This window comes from Thunnus maccoyii, chromosome 18, assembly GCF_910596095.1.
Source record: "Thunnus maccoyii chromosome 18, fThuMac1.1, whole genome shotgun sequence".
Taxonomy (NCBI): domain Eukaryota; kingdom Metazoa; phylum Chordata; class Actinopteri; order Scombriformes; family Scombridae; genus Thunnus; species Thunnus maccoyii.
In genome coordinates this window covers 17683104-17702014 of record NC_056550.1, presented here as the reverse complement: position 1 = coordinate 17702014, position 18911 = coordinate 17683104, and the positions used below count along the sequence as shown (strand labels likewise).

The 18911-nt window shown below is 41.8% G+C and overlaps 2 protein-coding genes across 3 annotated transcripts; one reads left to right on the top strand and one right to left on the bottom strand.

Moving 5' to 3' along the window:
* The first annotated feature begins 1404 nt into the window (after window positions 1–1404).
* tecra (trans-2,3-enoyl-CoA reductase a) lies at window positions 1405–7214 on the top strand. The gene is made up of 11 exons (XM_042392740.1): window positions 1405–1690; window positions 2422–2473; window positions 2575–2619; window positions 2750–2853; window positions 4261–4376; window positions 4613–4718; window positions 4863–4935; window positions 5025–5068; window positions 5167–5224; window positions 5327–5415; window positions 5839–7214. Exons 1-11 carry the CDS (start codon window positions 1520–1522, stop codon window positions 6010–6012), a joined length of 1032 nt encoding a protein of 343 aa, XP_042248674.1. The 5' UTR covers window positions 1405–1519; the 3' UTR covers window positions 6013–7214.
* A 104-nt stretch (window positions 7215–7318) lies between these two features.
* samd1a (sterile alpha motif domain containing 1a) lies at window positions 7319–18048 on the bottom strand. Of its 2 annotated transcripts, none has more exons than XM_042392738.1 (7): window positions 17361–18048; window positions 14405–14765; window positions 13822–13964; window positions 13633–13693; window positions 9315–9396; window positions 8952–9066; window positions 7319–8673 (listed from the first exon to the last, which is right to left on the bottom strand). In XM_042392738.1, the coding sequence occupies exons 1-7, from the start codon at window positions 17721–17723 to the stop codon at window positions 8527–8529; spliced, it is 1272 nt and encodes a 423-aa protein (XP_042248672.1). In that variant the 5' UTR covers window positions 17724–18048; the 3' UTR covers window positions 7319–8526. The 2 variants fall into 2 exon arrangements, with proteins under 2 accessions (XP_042248672.1, XP_042248673.1); XM_042392739.1 differs by having other exon boundaries at window positions 13822–13961; window positions 17361–18047.
* Between the last annotated feature and the right edge of the window lie 863 nt (window positions 18049–18911).

Sequence of the window (18911 nt, the reverse complement as noted above, 5' to 3'; positions counted from 1 at the left end):
GGTTTCCTCCCTACAATTGTCCACCTACCCCACATTTCCTCATTACCTTGCACTCTTATATAAGACCATATAATATAATGCAATTCAATACAACACCACACAGATTACGAAATTTACACATAATTACATCAAAAGCCTCTGACACATTTCGACCCACATTTCACCTTCAAGATTGTTCATGTTAATTTAAACAACAGACATTAAAGAAAAACTGCAATGTATATGTCAAGTTGTCAGTTATGTAAGTAAAAACAGGCATTTTAAAGATTCTTCATATTATAAATGTGACTTTGTATTAAGAAAGTAACAATGACTATTGTCTAAGCATGTCTTTTTAAAATCATTGATCCCACATAGACTCATGTTATAACTTTCAGCAAACACAAGAGAGAGAACATCATGTCAGACCAAAGTGTTACCACCTTTGAATCAGAAGTAGAGTTCAGCATACATTTGAGATTTTTCTCATATATTGTAGTGTTTCTGATCGTTAATATAAAAGAAGGGGTTAGGTATAGCAGAAAGTACAAGACTCAAAAATGATCTTGGAATGCAAACTGCTGGCTCGGACTGCTCCTGCCAGTTATATATAGACTGTAGAATATAGATATGCAGTTGGCCATGTGCTTGTGATGAGCTGACCCTTTGCGACGAAAGGCATTTCTGATCTTCTCCCAATCAGCATTTTCTTCACGCTCCTCCCACCAACCATCCTCCCTGAAGTATTTTAGAAGCCATGTCGCTCAGTCAGAGCACAAACCTTGAACCATGCACATAGACACTGAAATAAACATGTTTGTCTTTGCTCTGGAGGTCATAAAGAGAAAAGAATACCAGCCTCACAGGTGGTCTGGGGGAAGGGGTGGGGATGTGTTGGCATGTGGAGGTCTTTCATCATGGATCGGGCTTTTAATGGGGCCCGTCACTGTGTAACCAAGCGAGGAGCAGAGCAGACAGGAGATGTGTCTTGTAGGTCTAATGAGAGCACATTGGCAACTGTCACTGGGTAGAGCTGTATGTGGCTTCCCAAGGTTACCAAGCCGGTGCGTGCAGAGCAAATCAGGCGACTTATATTTAGCTTTGCAAATGGCGCACTATGGATTATGTCTTGGGCCTCTCCAGTTTCGTCTTCAGTGCGTTTTGTTGCATGAAGGGGGGCTCTGGATCATGAAGAGCCAGCCATTCAGGTGAGAAGCAGGTTCATTTCACGTCAAGCCAGCTCTTCTTCCACGCATTTTCTTTCTTGCTGGCTTGCTTCCACCTTTTCCCATAATCACACTCGAACTGGAGAAAAAAGTGTTTATGGTCTCACATATTTCTCCCATTCTTCCTCAGGAGGTGGAGGGCTATTCAGAGAGTCCAGAAAAACACCAAAGAGGACACACTTGTGGACACCCTGACCGACAGTTGTGTTCAGGGTGACCTGGGACCTGCTATACCCATACCAGCAGAGGACAACCAGTGTCACTGGACATATCAAGGATCATTTCACTAGGCTGTTGAGGTTTCAAACAGTGTCATGGATGTACTCGCTTTAGAGGCAAAGACTGGTGGGAGTAGCGCAGAACCTGAGAAGAAATCTGCACCAAGGCCGAAACCTAAACCTCCCAAAAAGGCCAAAAGGATTGTTTACTTTGAGGTGGAGATTGTGGATTTAAAGACTAAGGAGAAACTGCTACTGCTGGACAAGGTGAGCGTCTGGTTGATGGACAGTTTCTACTTACACATGCCTTTATAAGGCTGATATTACTTTAACTAGTGTATGATGCATTCTGATCACACTCCTATATCAAAAACACAAAGAATGCTTGAGAACTTAGCTTTTACAGTCAACTACTGCAGTTTATCACCTCTCAGTGCATTCCTTTTACAGTTTCACAATTCAAAACCCTTGTTCTAAAAGTAGCACAAGCAGAGAATGTGATTACTTTTCAATGAAGTCAGAGGAAACATGTTTGTTTTAGCTCAAGAACTACAGAGTCATCGCTGTGAGCAGACGGCTAATTTTACAGATAATCATCTACTTCAGAGGCAGCCCGGTCAAGTGCAGCCATTATCAGTTACGTTACTATTGAGCGAGGGTTGCAGTTAGGAGGTGAGAATTCCCTCTTCATCTCATAGGAATTTTCTGTTCCAGCTATGGTACATGCCTATTAATGCTGCACTGGGCCAAGAGACAGGAAGGCACGCACGATTAGCAGCTTTTTGTACATGTGCGGAGTCGAGTCCACAACATGAGGGATCACTTTGCAGATGAAAATAAATAAATTAAAACTTCTGTTGTATAGACAATAAAACAGATGACTTCTGTTTTTTTATTTTAGTACTCAGTGGAAAATATCAATATTGCATTCTCTACACTAATGTTGCTGATAATAATACTATCTTGAGTATTGGTTTATTTTTACATTTTGATTGTAGGTGGAGCCAACTGCCACTATTTTGGATATTAAGGCTTTGTTTCACAAATCATGTGAGTAAGAATTTGAGACAAATTTGTGATTTTGCATTTGGTTGCTGTTCATTTTTAATAAAAAAAAATCTATCCAGTAAAGTTACTCTCTATTTTGACAGATCCAAAGTGGTATCCAGCCAGACAATCCCTGCGTTTGGATGCAAGTACGTCTGCCAACCACTATTTTCATTCTGCTTTTATTCAACTCAGTTGATTGATAGGTGTTGTGTTGAAGTCATGCGATGTCGCCTGGTCTTATCTCGGCTGATTGTTGCGGTCGGACATGTTTTTCAGAGGGCAAGTGTCTCAGGGATGAGGAAGTTCTCCAGACACTTCCTGTGGGAACCACAGCCAGCTTTTACTTCAGTGACCTAGGACCCCAAGTCACATGGGGAACTGTGAGTCCACCCGAGCACGCACATGAATCACAGACAGTCTGAACCATCCTAAAACATAATAATAGTGCATCACAAGGATAAAATTAAACACATCTCCCTCTCAGATTCTTTCTTTTGTTGCAGCAGCACAGCAGCAGTCACTCTGAAAATATTTTTTAAATGTATAACCCCTTTAATTACAACTAAGGAATAAAAGTACAATCGAGCATTAGTCATTCATTGGCCAATTAATCAGTCAAGTCAAATAATACATGCTTTACATTATTCTTAAGTATACCACATGTTGTTCAATTGATTTCCACCTTCCACGGGTTTCCCTACATGTCAGTAATTAAAATCAACTTGCCAACCTTTAAATGTGATTGTTGCTGATTTCAAGGGTGCTTCAACATTCAAGATGTGAATGTCACCCTCTGAACAGCAACCTTTTTAATGCAAGAAATGACTAAATCCACATGATCTTTTTCTCGAAGTGCAAATTTACATGTTTGTCTTCTGAATCTGATTGCAAAATGGCCTGTAAAGTATACATGATTTGCACTTAATTGGCTAAAGCATGCGGAATCACTGGTATGATCTTTTAAAATTATTTTATTTTAAATATAAACAGACACTCTCTCACCAACTTGAATATAAATATCAACCCCACAGTGACAGACAGAGGTGATTTGCTGTGGTTCGTTTTTCTCTCACCTCCTGCTATGCCTGTCCTCTGTCCTAGGACATATAATCTCATGGCCCCATTTCTCCCAAAGGTGTTTATCCCCCTGACCTCTCACTTGCCTTTCACTGTGCCTCTTTACTCAACCTTACCCACCGAGCCTCCGCGCATTCTCTGTCCTTATCAACCCTGACACAACCCCCAGCGCCCTGCCAGGCTGCAGAGTGATAGTGAGAGTGGAGCAGCATGAAGTGCCCCAGCAGAGACCACCAGTAGCTATTGGTCAGGCATGCTGAGCCAGGGCTCCACTCGAGGTGCTGATTCAGATATCAATTTCACTGTCAGCTGTGCTTCTTTGCTTGATCATACAATTTGTGGAAAGCTGGTATTACAAGCTGTCTTAATGTCTCATTTGCTCCGTGGGTACACGTTGAATATTAAGTTCTTAAGAAAGACAGAGTCATGCTGGTCTTAGTTGCATTTTCTCCCATTAGAGAGGTTAGACTGGCAAAGTGCTTGTCTAACAAGGAGAAAATATTTTATTCCCTGTGCCATTAAATTGGTCAACACTAGTTAGTGTATTTTCTATTAGAGTTCATTGTTAGGGCTGTTAATTGTGATGCAGTCGGGGGTTTATTTATGACTGTTTTGGGGGGGTTTTAGCATATTTTTGCACTTCTTCTCATGCATCTGGCTGCAAATCAAGGAAGCTATATTTTAAAGCATTTCTGTCTTGCTTACTTCAGGTGTTCCTGACAGAGTGTGCTGGTCCACTGCTCATCTACTTAATGTTCTACTTCCGTCTGCCCTTCATCTATGCTCCGAAATACGACTTCACCAGCAGCAAGCACTGGGTTGTACAGTGAGTGTCAGCTTGCTTATGTTTTCAGGGATGTGTTGAGATGTTGCCACGGTGTGTCACACAATCCCAAGCTTTGCGCAGATGCCCCCCTTCCACATGACAAACAGTCGTGAAACATATTGCTGTGTTGACACAGAGTCAGGGCCAAGTGTAATGGACTGCAGAGGGGCAATGTATTAATCACAGTTAAATATGTAAGTGCATTTGTGTGTGTGTGTGTGTGTGTCCCGTCACAGCTTGGCCTGCATGTGTCACTCCTTCCACTACATAAAGAGGATTCTGGAAACGTTGTTCGTCCATCGTATCTCCCATGGGACCATGCCTCTCAGAAACATATTTAAGGTGACTGAGCCACATACTTTGGCTTCTGAATGTGCAGTGTATATTATTATTTTGTGCTGTGTAATTATTCTCAGAAATCTGACGCAAATGTGTGTGGAACTCTGTTGACAGTTTGACTTATTATAGTCCCGCTCTCTGTTCCAGAACTGTGGCTATTACTGGTGCTCTGCAGCTTGGATGGCGTACTACATTAACCACCCTCTCTACACCACACCATGTAAGTGCTGAACGCTGCAATTCTCAGTTTAACTCATCACCTGAGGTTGGCCTTCGCCTTAATCCATGTTTCTATGACACATCACACAGATTACGGGGAGCAGCAGGTGAATAAGGGACTTTACGTTTTCTTGGTAAGTCTGAGCTCTGTTGAAGTTGTATGTTTCTGGCATCTTAAAAAGTAACGAGCTGTTATGTAGATGCTCATCTTTGGATGTCTTTATTCCAACAGTTCTGTCAAGTAGGGAATTTTTCCATCCATGTTGCGCTTCGTAACCTCAAAGCAGCAGGTGAGCACTTTGTAACAATGTTGTTAATTAGCTTTTTTAGGTCAGTGACACTTTAAACGAAGTTCAGGGCAATGAAATATTGATTTGTGTTTATCATCTCAGGTTCAAAAATGAAGAAGATTCCTTACCCAACGAAAAATCCATTCACATGGATTTTTTGGCTGGTTTCTTGTCCAAACTATACATATGAGGTAAGCAGATTCTCAAGTGTAATTTTATCATAGAAATAATTTTTTTTAACATGTCCTTATGAAGGAGATCAAGGGTGATGTAGAAAAGTCTTGGTCAAGTTTTCACAGTCAGGTCAGTCAGATATACAGTGTGTTAGTTTGATTAAAATTTGAAAAATCAGTAACAGAAAATTTAGTTTTATTTTTAAAATTAATATGAAATTGTGTTTTTTCATGTTTCAACACTACATTACTGAATGTAACTATTAATCTTTTAGTACAACCCAGTAATCTGTAGTTGATCCATGCAGTGTAAGATACATTATTGCTGCCATCTACTGGTTGCAGCACATTTTTACTAACGTACTGTGAATCTCAATTCATACTGTATGTGAGCATATTTGTTTATGCGTGTATGTTTCTGTGTAAACGTCTTACTCACAGCTGGGTTCCTGGATCGGCTTCACAGTGATGACCCAGTGTGTGCCTGTGGCTTTCTTCACTGTCGTGGCCTTCATCCAGATGACTGTGTGGGCCAAAGGCAAACACCGCAGCTACTTAAAGGAGTTCAGAGATTATCCTACCTTACGCTCCTCCATACTCCCCTTCATCCTTTAGAGCCTGGTAGAGAAAAACAGTTGCTACACACATCCAGCCCCCCCTCGCCCCCCCTTTCCCTCACCGATCAGGCCCCTCCATCCATCGGGCTGTCAGAATGCGTGTGCTGAGGTTGACATCACGGATGGATTTTGGTCACACGCGTTTCATGTACAGTAATACTTCCTTACATGTCACTCTGTAACAAGCAGCGGCGGTTGCAGTTACTCTGAGTGTTGGACTGGTGAATGCAGGACTGTTACAGGCAAAGGAAGCCTTCAGAGTTAAATTTAAATGCAGCAAAGTCTTAATTTAATGTTGTATGTGATCTTGAAGAGCAAGAGGATGAAAATATGTCCTTTTTATTTTGCTACTGTGGTAAGTTGTAAAATGTTTGACGGAGGGCGTTGTTTAGTTTTTAAAATATCACATTATTTCCATAGCTTTTGGCAGACTAATCAGTAGGTTTCCCACAGAGCTGGGAAACCAAGAGGCTAATCTGCATTGTCAAACTAGTGTGCAGCCTGGAGCTGACAGCGTTGTGGATCAGTATTCTACTGATCTGACTGATCCAAGTGACCTTTATACTATGGTACTGCTATTAGTCCTGGATTAGAAATTGTATGCTGATTCCCACATTTTCCACCATAGCTGAAGAAAACTTTTTTTTTTTTTCTGTACATAGATCAAGAGTATTTCTCACATTGAAAAATAATAGAAAAAAAAAAGGATCTGCACCCTGCTGATAACATTCACATACAGTTAAACTACAAAAATCTTCTTACTTCGATAAACTTATATGATGAAAAAAGTGTGCAATTGAAAAGTAAACAGACCAGGTTTCAGTTATCGAACCATCATCACATATGTCCGCCTTATCTGAGTTGTGCAGATCCTTTTTCTACTCTATTATTTTTGTACTAATCTGAAGATTTGTGCAGCGACAAAACAGTTGAATACAATCAGAAACTTGCCACGATGGTGCTTCACCACATTGGATACAGGTCATTGGAAAAAAACACATTCAATGACAATTTAATTCCCTGCTATTCCATTTTCACTGAATGTGCATTTCACAGAGTGCTGCATCAACTCAACCTTCAGATTAAACAAGGAACTTTGGTTTTATTGGGGGAAAAAAACACATGCTGCAATCTATGTATGTTTATCTGGAGTGGAAACTTTGTACAATATTTTATTGAGACTGAAAAGGGCCATCACCAGCCCTCACACCCTCTCAAGGTGATGGCTGACTCACTGAAACTCTTTGTAAGTGAACTGTGAATTAAAAAAAAAGGGTAATAAACTGCATCACAAAACAAGTGACTGAACAGAGAGACATGAGCTTTATTTGTGACTCTGGAAGAAGTGTCACTGTTACAGATAAAAAGGGGAGGAAATACATTGGAGATGTAGACTACATCGTATGGAATGTCACAATTAAAGTGGCTGGCTTATATCTTCACACAAATAGACATTCGACAAATTATAAATGGATGATAACATAAAATATTGCATTGGATCAAGGTATCTGCTCCATAAACAGGCACTGAGCAGTTGTATTAAGTTTAAAACAATATATTCAGTATTACAATAACATTTCCCCAAAAGTACTTTATTTTGCTTGTGTATGAAAGCAAATTCCACTAGGCCGCACATTTCCTGTATATCTGCAATTGTTCCCCAAAATTCAACTGTATTAAGTTGGACCACAGTCATTTCTAAATAAGATATAACAAGAAAAAAACAACAACATATTGCCTTGCCAGCAGGTAGTAGTACATCGTATTGGTTATGTCCGAGACACTGACGGCATAATCCAACGTCAGCAGCAATTGGTGGCATCAGACTGTTGACTTTTGCTGCAGATATGTAGATAGTCTGACTTCCCCAGCACTTTGATGACATTTAGTCCAACTCATCAGATGAGAAAAGGAAAAATGCACAACAGATGCGCTTTATGTTTATCTGTGCGACTTATGAGCAGTTTCTGTACTAACAGAACGTACCGTAATAGATACAGGGAGGATAAAGTGAGAAATTTCAGAGCCTCGACATGTTCTTATGGACCCCAAACTGTGACAACGCTTTGGCCACAGCACTATGCAAGTCATGTCTCTATAGGTACATTTGCCCATAGTTGGTCCACTTGGTGCGAGACTCAGTCCCCTTCACTGGCTGCGTTATCCAGCTTTTACTCTTGCAGAAAAGGTCACTGCTCCTCCTTTTTAAAACATACTCTGAACGTAGCAGTCCGTTCCCTTGACAGTGCAATTGTACGTGGGTGAAATGAAAAACCATTTGAAAACCAAAGACCATAATGAGAGGTAGGATGAATGTCTTTTAGTTACTGGTCATTCTCACAGTGAAAGTTGATTCCACCGCAGCCTTTCCCCCTCCACACACCTTCTACATATACTATATATATGAAGGTGGGTGGCAGGATCCAGATGGGAGAGGGCACTGTGCATGCACGTTTGGGTCAACGCAGCATTGTCTGTCGGGTCACGTGAGCGCAAACGATGCATCGCCACTTCAGAGGTCTTCGTATTCCAGGAAGTGGGTCCTCTGCAGCACCTTTACGTGGCGCTCGTAGATTTTGAGGGCAGGGCCGAGTCGGATGGACAAACCGGTCAACACGTCACTGCGCTGCATTAGGAGAAGGGACTTTCCATCAATTTCCTGTTGGGGGGGGGAGAGAAAAAACTATTGAAGCTCTAAAATTGTGTGAAAAAGCTTGTATTTTAAGAGACAAGACAGACAGTTTTCTTTTCTAGCATCTTTTACCATGCAGGTTTATGCACACAAATAAAACTGTCACATCCTAATGCAAATTTTTGGGACGGTGCAACACATTTTTCTATGAACTGCCTCTGAAAATGCATTGTGTGATGGAACATAAGTTTAGTTTTCAGTGTATATGTAGCGCCCTCTGTGGCAGCCTGTGGTGGTGCACCAACCTGTGTTCGAAATGCCACAGCCTGCTCTGGAAAGCCTGCAGCTGAAAAATAACTGGCCACATCTGCCACAGTCCACTGCAACAAGTTCTGACTCATCTTCTCCTTCTTCACAGAGCTGGAGAGAGATCAGATGAAAAAGAGTCAAAAACAACGACCACACAAGCAGGTAATGTCTCACTTATTTTGTTTTTTTCCAACATTTAGGAAGCCTGTGTAGTTATTTGGATTTTTTCTTATGTGTCTGTCCCTCAGTAATATGTACATTTACTATTTGAGACTGGTGAAAAAGATGTATCACATCACTGTGGAGAAGTAGAGGAACATTTACAAAAGAATGCAAAATAAAAAACACATAATACTCACATATCATCACTTTTACCACCATTCAGAAGACTGTCTTCAGCTGCTGTGAAGGATGATATATCTATCTTCTTCTTAAATGTACCTGTGAACAAAACGGAAGCTAAATTATTATAAATGTTCATCAGATTTTACAACGATAGAGACACTGATTTAATGGATATCATGATATCTGCTGGGGAATTCCTTGATTAACTTCATGTTGTCTGCAGTGTTTCTTTAATGATCACGAGGACACTGCATAGTAGATTTCACTGGTTTTTATTAATGTGACACTTTGACAACGTGTAGGCGAAACACATCCGTATTTCCTGGAAAGTGAGAACAGGATAGTGCGAGGGGAACATTAATGTCTTCTTAGAGCTTATTACTTTTCATGTCAAAAGCCATTATGCTCTGTCTTTCTGCAATGAACGGCTCGAGTATGCTACCTAGTGGCCCCAAATCATTCATAAAAACACAAACTACTGTTTTATATATGAAATGCAAAAACTCAGGGTGAGCTCCACTCATATTGCTCACTAGTGGTGCAGAAATAAAGTTTATGTGAGAGCCATGATTCTAACTTTTTCCAATTCTGCATCAACGTGCAAAAAAAAAAAAAAAAAGAGTTTTATATGTGCCGCCTCATATCCTTTACGGAGTTGTGATGAAATGAAACTGACGCTTTTTCCATGGTACTAGTATGCTGCACTGAGGCCTCTACTGTCACGGCACAGGATGTTTTTCTATTAGATTTTGTTCATGGTTCAGTACAGTTACGTTACCGTGAATGAGTGTTGATACAGCACCCTTCCTATACCAGCCTACTTTCACAGGATTCTAGCAGGACTGTTGTTATAAATGTAAATGAATAAGAAATGTGCAGGGTCAATGTTTAGCTGAGGCCACCATTTTCAGACGGGTACTACTGCTCCTCCTAGCCAAACCACATCCTGACCCAGCACAAGTACAGCACATAGGCATAGTACCTGTGCGGTGGTAAAAACATTTTAGTGTTGTTTGTTTCTGATTTGCCATGTTAGTCATTTGCTTGGAGGTCTCTTAGTAATGTTTCACTAAAGAGGGAAAATCTATGACTACTTTTCTTCTGTTAAAAGCCAGCATGTCAAATTTTCAAAGAGACAAGCTCTTTAGGTTTCTGCAAACTGAAATTTATGTTCATGGGTGGTGTACACAAGCAAACTAGAGAAACCACTACTGGGAACTGAACCCTCAGCAACTGATGTGGAGGCTGGAAACTTTACCTCTAGTAACTTTTTCATTAAAAAGCGGGTGTTCAACAGTGTTTCAAGTCATGTCCTGAAAATTATAAATACATCTCTTCAAACAGGCATCTTTCCAGATGCCTTCAAAACAGCTGTTATAAAACCCTCACTAAAGAAACCCAACCAAGATGGTGATGCACTGACCAGCTATAGGCCAATATCCAACCTTCCATTCATTAGTAAGATACTTGCAAATATAGTTTCAGTGCAAATAAACTCCTTTCTTAAAGAAAACAACATCCTGTAGGAATTTCAGTCAGGCTTTAGAACATAGCACAGCACTGAAACTGCTCTTCTTAAAATAATCAGTGATCTCAGACTAAACTCTGACGAAAGTAAGGTCTCAATCTTTGTCTTCTTAGACCAAAGCGCAGCGTTTGATAGGATTGACCGTGATATTCTAATCGATTGTCTTGAAGAGTTGTTCGGTCTTTCTGACTGTGTGTTAAACTGGCTCAAAAACATACATCAAAGAGAGAAAGCTTATGTCAGTCTTGGAGATCATGTGTCTGAGGAACATTGACATGCACCAGGGAGCTGCCTTGGTCCATAATTATTCTCACAATACATGCTGCCACTTGGTGACATCAACAGAGAGCACAATGAATGTTTCCATAGTTATGTGGATGACAAACTGCTGTACATCTCTGCTGAACCAAATGATGCTGCAGCTATGCACTCCATTACTACCTGTCTTCTAGCAATAAATAAATGGATGAACAATAATTTCTTAAAGTTTAACAAGGATAAAACTGAAAATCTTACAAGTCGGCCCTAAAACAAAAAGAGAAATGCTGTATAATCATCTGGGGAAATTACCTCCCTGGATTAAATTTGAGGTTACAAGTCTTGGTTATGTCTTAGATTCAGATCTAAACTTCAGGTCACACATTAACAAGGTGATGAAAACCTAATTTTCCACCTCCAAAATATAGCAAAAGTTCGACCATTCATAAATCAAAGAGATGCTGAAAAACTGATTCATGCCTTCATGTCAAGCCGACTTGATTATTGTAACGCACTTTTTACTGGCCTCCCGACAAAAACCCCCCAAAAAAACACTGAGAGACTTCGGCTCATTCAAAACTCTGCAGCTTGGCTATTAACCAGAACCAAGAGGAGAGAGCACACTAGTCTAGTTTTACCTGCTCTGCACTGGCTTCCTGTAACATTTAGAATTGATTTTAAGGTCCTCATCCTTATATACAAAAGCCCTTAATTGGCTAGGACCAAGCTACACTGCTAACTCCCTTGTTAACTATATGCCTTCTGCGATCATCTGCTGCTGGTTTACTGGAGGTTCCCAGCAAGCACTGAAAGAAAATCGGGGATGCAGCCTTTGTCAATTACGCCCCAAAGCTATGGAACACACTACCGATAGATATCAGGGAAACCAGCTCGCCAAATACCTTTAAAAGAAAGCTGAAAACTTATGTCTTCACTTTAGCCTTTAACTAGCTATGACTTTCTTGATACAGGCCTGAAATTATTTTGTGCACCTTGCTTACCACTTATGCTTCTTTCAAAATGTTGTATTTTACTTGATTTTATGCATTCTATTTTCACTTTATTTTTTATCTTATTTTTATTATTACCAAGTGGGTTTTATGTTCCATTTTATGTTCCATTAATGTTTTTATGTTCCTTTTATGTCTTTTTTCACATGAAGCACTTGGTGCATGTAATTTCTTTGTTGTGAAGCACTTTGAGCTTCATTTCCTGTATGAAAGATGCTATACAAACAAAGTTTATTATCATTATTATTATTATTATTATTATTATTATTATTATTAAATCCATACAAACATCTGAAATGTTCATGTTGCCTGGCATATATGCAAATACAGACATAACATAAAATATGAAGAAGATGATTACTGAATTATTAAGAACCATCTGTAAGTGTAAACATATAGTACATACAGTATCAACCAAGCAGCACTTAAAAGCAGCTTTTAGAAACCCTCTGCAGTTTTATATTTATAATGTGGTCGTGTAGAGATTTTCCTCGAATGAAAATCATAACGCATCAAGGTCAAAACTAGATCAAACTGTATCAAGTCTCCAGATTCCCACATTTACAAGCCACTGCTGTCAATAGTGCAGCATTGCAAAAGGGCAGCATATTATCAGCAACAACTTCCAACAACCAAAATGAGTGCTACGTAGGGGTGTAACAGCACACAAAATCCACAGCTCGTTTTTAGGGTCACGGTTCGGTATACTTTCGGTAAAGCAGGAAAAAGAAAGGAAGAAAATGATTCCTTTGGTCCTTCATTTTGGAAAATGTAAACATCCAACAACTGCTCATTGGACAAAACTATTACTGAGACAGTTTAATTGTGCTGCAGTGAAAAAGGAAAACAACCCTTCTGTTTCCCGCAAGGAGTCAGAACACCTGCTGACAGCTGTTTTATGGTGATTTATGGTCACTGAGAACCGGTTCTTACGACGTGCTGTGTGACCACGTCAGAAATCAAATTTGTTTACTCAAAGGCGGAGTGAAAAGTCGACCGTCACAGAGAGAGGAGGGGGACGGGGAGACGCGATATAGTTTCACTACAGAGAGTGCGTATTTTAATAATAATGACAGCAGAGACGCTACATGAGCACGGGTAACCAAGGTAACTTGGCTAAGCCGGCTAGCATATATCAAGCACTAGAATTATTGTTTCGCATGTGTGAGTAAGAGGATTATTAAACTATTTTGACTGTAATTGTTTAGGTCAGGGAGCATACTAAACTGAGGAAAATCACATATCAAACCGAACATCATGTACCGACAATGCGGGACAAACACATGAACCGTTAAATCCCTAGTGCTACCTGGTTGAAAGGTCGCAGGACAAGCTTGTCAAGCATTCAAAAAATCTTCAGCAAGCCTCCAGGCAAGAACAAGAGAAGGCCAAATAATAGTCTTTGAAATACAAGCTGTCATTAGTTAATTCCTTTAACATTGCGTGTGTTTTATTGGGAGCCATTTCCCAGAATGAGAATGAACAGATGCAGGTCACACAGCAGCTTCTTAAAAAACAAGAAACTATGTAACTCACAGTTGTCAGATAGCAAAGACAGTGTCTGTGATCTCCCATCCGATACATTCCTGCTCTCCTCCTGTTGGCCAAACAAAACAAAACAAAACAAGTCAAACATGAAAATGTCACGTAGAAAGCAGAAAGATCAAAGAAGCGGCAGAAATACAGGTGGTATTATTTGTCACAAAAGGAACATGGGCCAATTACCAGTCGTGCTGCATAGTCTGGTACCAACTGGTCAGGCAAAAGGCCACTATCCTCCGCCTTGCCTTCATCCTCCTTCTTCACGTTGTTCTTTAAAGCACATGGGCTGATAGTTACAGAGTGGACTGCTGGCTTCATGACTGCTGCTAACACACATGAGAGGAGACCATTTACATAATACACTGATATAATCCATATTGTCCACACCTGACTTTATTCATGGCAAATTCTAATGCTAATCAAAAACTAAAGCAGCTGAATGTTCTTTTATGTCTGTTTATTAAACCTGAATAACTGGTACAAACAAGCCAAAGGATGCCTACACTTCTAACTGCAGAAGCAGCATCGCTATACCGTGGAAATGTATTATTTCTCCTGCAACTCTGTCTCTGGCTGACATTAACCACGGCATTTCTACTGTCAACAACAATGTCACCCAGCAGTTAATCATCTAGATGGTTAAAGGCTTGTATCTCCATTTCATATCCAGTGCAAAACCTAAGCACGAAGCTTCCACATGAAACAATATTAGAGTGCTCCATTATATCGGGCGTGCATATTAGACTGTCTCTAGCAGTGTGGATACCTTTGTCTCTCTGCATTCCTGGGTGCTGGCGCTCCACTGGGCAGACAGCAGAACTATAAGCCCAGTCATTGTGTGCGAGGGCCCTGGGGCTGGAGGGGGGCAAGGAGCTGGGCCTTGCACCAGCCCTTTGGAGAGAGGCACAGTCCAGACCCGAGCTAGGGACGCCGCCAGGGCCAGGGCCAGGGCCAGGCCGGGTGCCAGAGGGAGAGCAGGGAGCAGAGACAGCTCGCTCAGAGGCACAGTGCACGGCGGCATCTTCATACGTGCGCACAGGAGAGGGTCCGTCCTGCCCATCCCGGCTCTCATCGGCCCCCTCCTCATCTGCATTACTGTCTGTGTCCATAGCCATAGAGGTGTCTGCCTGCAAAACCAGAGCATAAAATCCCCATCCCATTATATTTTATAAGAGGCTCTTTTACAATCATTACATGATGTATTATTTGAAAAAAAGCAACCAAACAAAAAGGTGGGGTGGGTGCAGAATTATACATACATCAAGTATGTCCTAATCTGTGCTTGTATCAGTAAGGACAATAAGCTTGAGAGGATAAGAAACACGTTTATTTCAGTGGAAGAAAAGCCACTATCAACAATTAAGTTCATTATTTGACAACAACTTAAAAAGCTGACAATCCCGCAAAGGTTACAGGGAATTGTTGTCATGACTGACTACTAATTGTAGGCTGAGCGTGTCACATGGAAACATGTTCATACAGATGTCGCAATTTGACCGCTGTGGTGGTAAATTATTGCCTTTGAATGCCTCAGTCCCCCTTTTCCGCGGTGCAGTGTTCACTCCGCAGACAGACCGAGAGCCCCTCCACCACAAACGCGTTTCCACGCAGTTAAACACGGGAATACAATGTTGTCTGAATGGATGTAACTAGTTTTAACATGAGCACTCATTCCTTTCGTTGTGGGGTTTCGTCGACGGCGCCCCTGAGTAAAAAAAAAAAAAAAAAAAATTACCTTGTGTGCGACTGCGTGTCCAAGACCCAGCAGTCGAGCACAAGAGCGCACTGTAAGCCCGCCCCGCTCCTGTAAAAAAGCCGCTTGAATGGCATTCACCCATCGCACCACTGCATTTCACATAACTTTCACCGAGACACCGTCACAAAAAACATCATGCCCCCGAGGATCTCAATCCAGCATCATTTTCATCTCAGCTCATAAAAAAATAAAAAACAGCCGATGTGCTCGGTGCGTCCCTGTCTTTAGAGGCCTTCTTGATTGATAATTTTAACACACGAGAGCGTAGAAAGGGCCGATGGGAGGCGTTTTTTTTTGTTTTTCTCAAATTTCCTCCAAAGTGCGCATGGAGTTGGGGAGCCGCGGTAAGGACCTCGCCATTGTGTCTGTGGTCTTTAACGGTGCGCTTCCCGGGGCCGAGCCGCAGCAAGCACAGATGAAACCGACTTTATATCGACGGCTGCACACTCCGATGCGAGCGAGCACCAGTCTCAGTCTACTTTGACTCTGCACAAGAACACAGTCAACGAATTACAGTAAAAGCGACGGAGCAGAAAGAGTAACGCAAATGAGTCCGTTATCGGACACGTCACTGTCTACATTTGACCCGATCGTATTCAGGTAAAACCTGGATAACAAGCCCCAAAAAGCATTCAGCGCAAAGTAATCAAACGCGTTTGTTTTTGTAGCGACACACGCCTTTCAGAGAACAAAGTCAGTTTGATCTCAGCTTAACCCAAATCGGACAGGCGCATCCGCCAAGCTTGCGGTCGTTTACATTCAGGTCTCAGTGTTACCGGTTCCTTGATATTTAATTACTTTGCAGTACTATGGTTCATCTTAAAATACTGTCAAAAAATAGTTGACAGTCACATAGAAGTGATGTCATGCTGCACGGGACGTGAGAGGCCATAGCAGCCGACACCAAGCGTTAGACGTGACCGGGCTTGGCAGCGTGTCCGACAATGGATCTAGGGGTTCGACTTTATGCACTGCGTCGGCAATCGTCCATCGCTCGAAAAACAGACGCAGTTTGCACACGTGAACTGAACATATCTCCTTTAGAAGTACTTTAGCACCGATAATCATCGATTTGGTTGCGGTTTAACGGGACGAAACATAGTGATGGGCACATTTTTTAAGTCCAGACGGGGAAAAGGGGGGTGAGATCTCGTCAGAGGCAGACAGAATATGTGTTACGGTGACATATGATGTGTTTATTTGGCCGCCTTTGGCTCCCCACGTAATAAACAATCAACAACCCTACAATGTCCCAGCGTCCCCCATCAGGCTCGTACATCCGCGGTGTTTGAGACTTTTTTTTTCCTCCCTTCATCCACTCCCACATCGACAAGTCAGCGAGCATACAAACGTACATTTCCGCTTCTGGATCGCTAAATAAAAACCCTCACTGTCAAGCGCATGCTTTAATGATAATATTGTGAAAGAAAATGTGTTCAGCTTCCGGCCTGTGTGTACGCATCTCTTGCCCCCCTCTCCCTCTCCCTCTCCCTCCCTCCCCTTCGCTCAACGCCGAGTTTGAGGCTTGAAAAGCGCTTTCTGCTGCTGATAATGGTGGCTCTGGTTGTTGCAAGACGGGCAGGACGGTGCAACTTTTCCCGTGTCCGGTTTGCTCGTGCGCACCGTCCGTTTAAAGTGCCTTTCAACCGGCTCAGCGCAACAAAAAAGCCATACTTTGACTTCACGCGCACCTTCTGTTTTTTTTTTCTTCTTCTCCACCTCGGTAGCGCTCGTGCGGGGTCCAACCAACCCGCCGCTCCCCGTCTGCGGCAGTTTTGGGTGCACTTGCAAATCACTCCCCTCACCACTCCCCCGTGTAGAAACAAAAAAGACGTTATTTTTTTGGCAAACCGCACACAGTTAGCCCCTACCTTGTTTTTTTTCTCTCCACCTGTTAATGTGGTGTGATGTGACAATGAGACGTGAGCCGGTTAAACGTGCCCCCCTCGCATCAACCGTCACATACCTCCAAATCCTCCTCGTCCTGGTCAGCCGGACCGACCGCGCTGTCCCCGTTGCTCAAGTCAGAGTGACTGGCTTCTTCCACCGCGTTCCTTCTCCCGGCCGTCGTTAACGTTACATCGTCTTTTTTTCTGCTCCTCCGCTGAACCTTGGCGGCGTTTCGGTACGAAATGGAGCCCTTGTAGTTAACTTTCAGCACGGTTTGTTCCTGGATCAGTTTCTCCAGTTCTGCGCAGGTTCGGTCGGGCTCGGACCCGTGTCGTCTCCGGACCATTCGGCAAATCCTCTCCAAGTCCGGTCGGGCTTTTCGCGACCGCAGCGAGTCGATAGTGTCTAGTATCCACTCGCGGTACTTGGATTCAGACATCTTTTTTTTCTTTTACTGCTCGGTTGCTTTGCTTGCTTTTTTCTTACCTTTAGTGCGTCAACCTTGTGCGTTACAAACGGTGTTTTTTCGTGAGCCGCGGTCCGAGCCCAACTGAGAAGCGGAAACCTCGCTGTACGCCTGCCTGCGTTTGCGTGTGCGCTTAAGGTGGACCGACTGAGTTCAAGCCAAAAGTTTCACTCGAGAAGGGGTTTTTAAGGTGGAATTTGCAGTCCTGGGGCGAGAACGAGCGCGCGTGCACTCGGCTCCCATGTGCGCCCTGGTGCTAGGTGTGAAATGTGGAAAGGAGAAAGGCTGAATGTAAAGGACTAATAACTAGTCAGGTTCAGCCATAGATTAACTGAAGCTAGATCACATGTACTCCGTTTTCTGTAGTTAAGCCAACCAGCCTCACACGAGCACGTTGAAGAAGCAGGGGCGTAGCTGGGAATTTTGGGCTCCATTTTCTGCCCCTATCGATAAATGTCTGAAGATGATCTGGATGACTGAGAATCTTCAAACGTTTTACCGAGCATTTTGGGTTCAACACCCTCAGAATGATATAAGAACAGCCAGGAAAATATCAGATTACAGATATTGTAATCACTAAATGAAACTATATAGCCTAACAATTAATTAACTGATGTTAAAGTGGACAATAGGAAAATGAAACAATAGAAAAATGACTACATTAATGTAAAACTATTGTACAGAATTATTGAATCCAATAAAAAAGCAATAAATTAAAACTCTATTACAATCCCGAATTGAAAACAGAATCACCCTTTTACAAACTGTATTTTAAATCCTAAATTCGATTTTCCATTGAAATCAGTCTTTGATAGTATTGTTAACAAAAGGGTACTTGTGCAATAACATTAAGCAGCTGTACTGTGCTTAATCATTTTCTGATGCAGAAAACTGTTTATCTCTATTATCAGTTATGATAACCATAGCTGTAATATGTATTACAAAAGTGACTAAGGAGGCCTTTAAAGCCTTTGTTTGGATCCATTTTTATAATATAATTTTTTCACATCTATTTCTCGCACTGATGTACTCATTTATAGTCTGTTCAGTGTCTAATATTACTATCTTTGACTGATTTGTAAGGTCTTTAACTTTGTCTTAATTGCTTCCCAACCATCTGCAAGGCTCAAAGGGTCCTTCACATTATAATTGATGCAATCC

Excerpts from the sequence above, each read along its gene's own strand:
- tecra (XM_042392740.1), top strand. The coding sequence starts at position 1,520 with ATGGATGTACTCGCTTTAGAGGCAAAGACTGGTGGGAGTAGCGCAGAA. Across the intron at positions 4,719-4,862 it reads CTCTCAGAAACATATTTAAG|AACTGTGGCTATTACTGGTG; the intron begins GTGACTGAGCCA and ends TCTCTGTTCCAG. Across the intron at positions 4,936-5,024 it reads CCCTCTCTACACCACACCAT|ATTACGGGGAGCAGCAGGTG; the intron begins GTAAGTGCTGAA and ends CACATCACACAG.
- samd1a (XM_042392738.1), bottom strand. The coding sequence starts at position 17,723 with ATGTCTGAATCCAAGTACCGCGAGTGGATACTAGACACTATCGACTCG. Across the intron at positions 13,965-14,404 it reads AGGAATGCAGAGAGACAAAG|CAGCAGTCATGAAGCCAGCA; the intron begins GTATCCACACTG and ends CATGTGTGTTAG. Across the intron at positions 9,397-13,632 it reads GTCTTTGCTATCTGACAACT|GTACATTTAAGAAGAAGATA; the intron begins GTGAGTTACATA and ends TTTTGTTCACAG.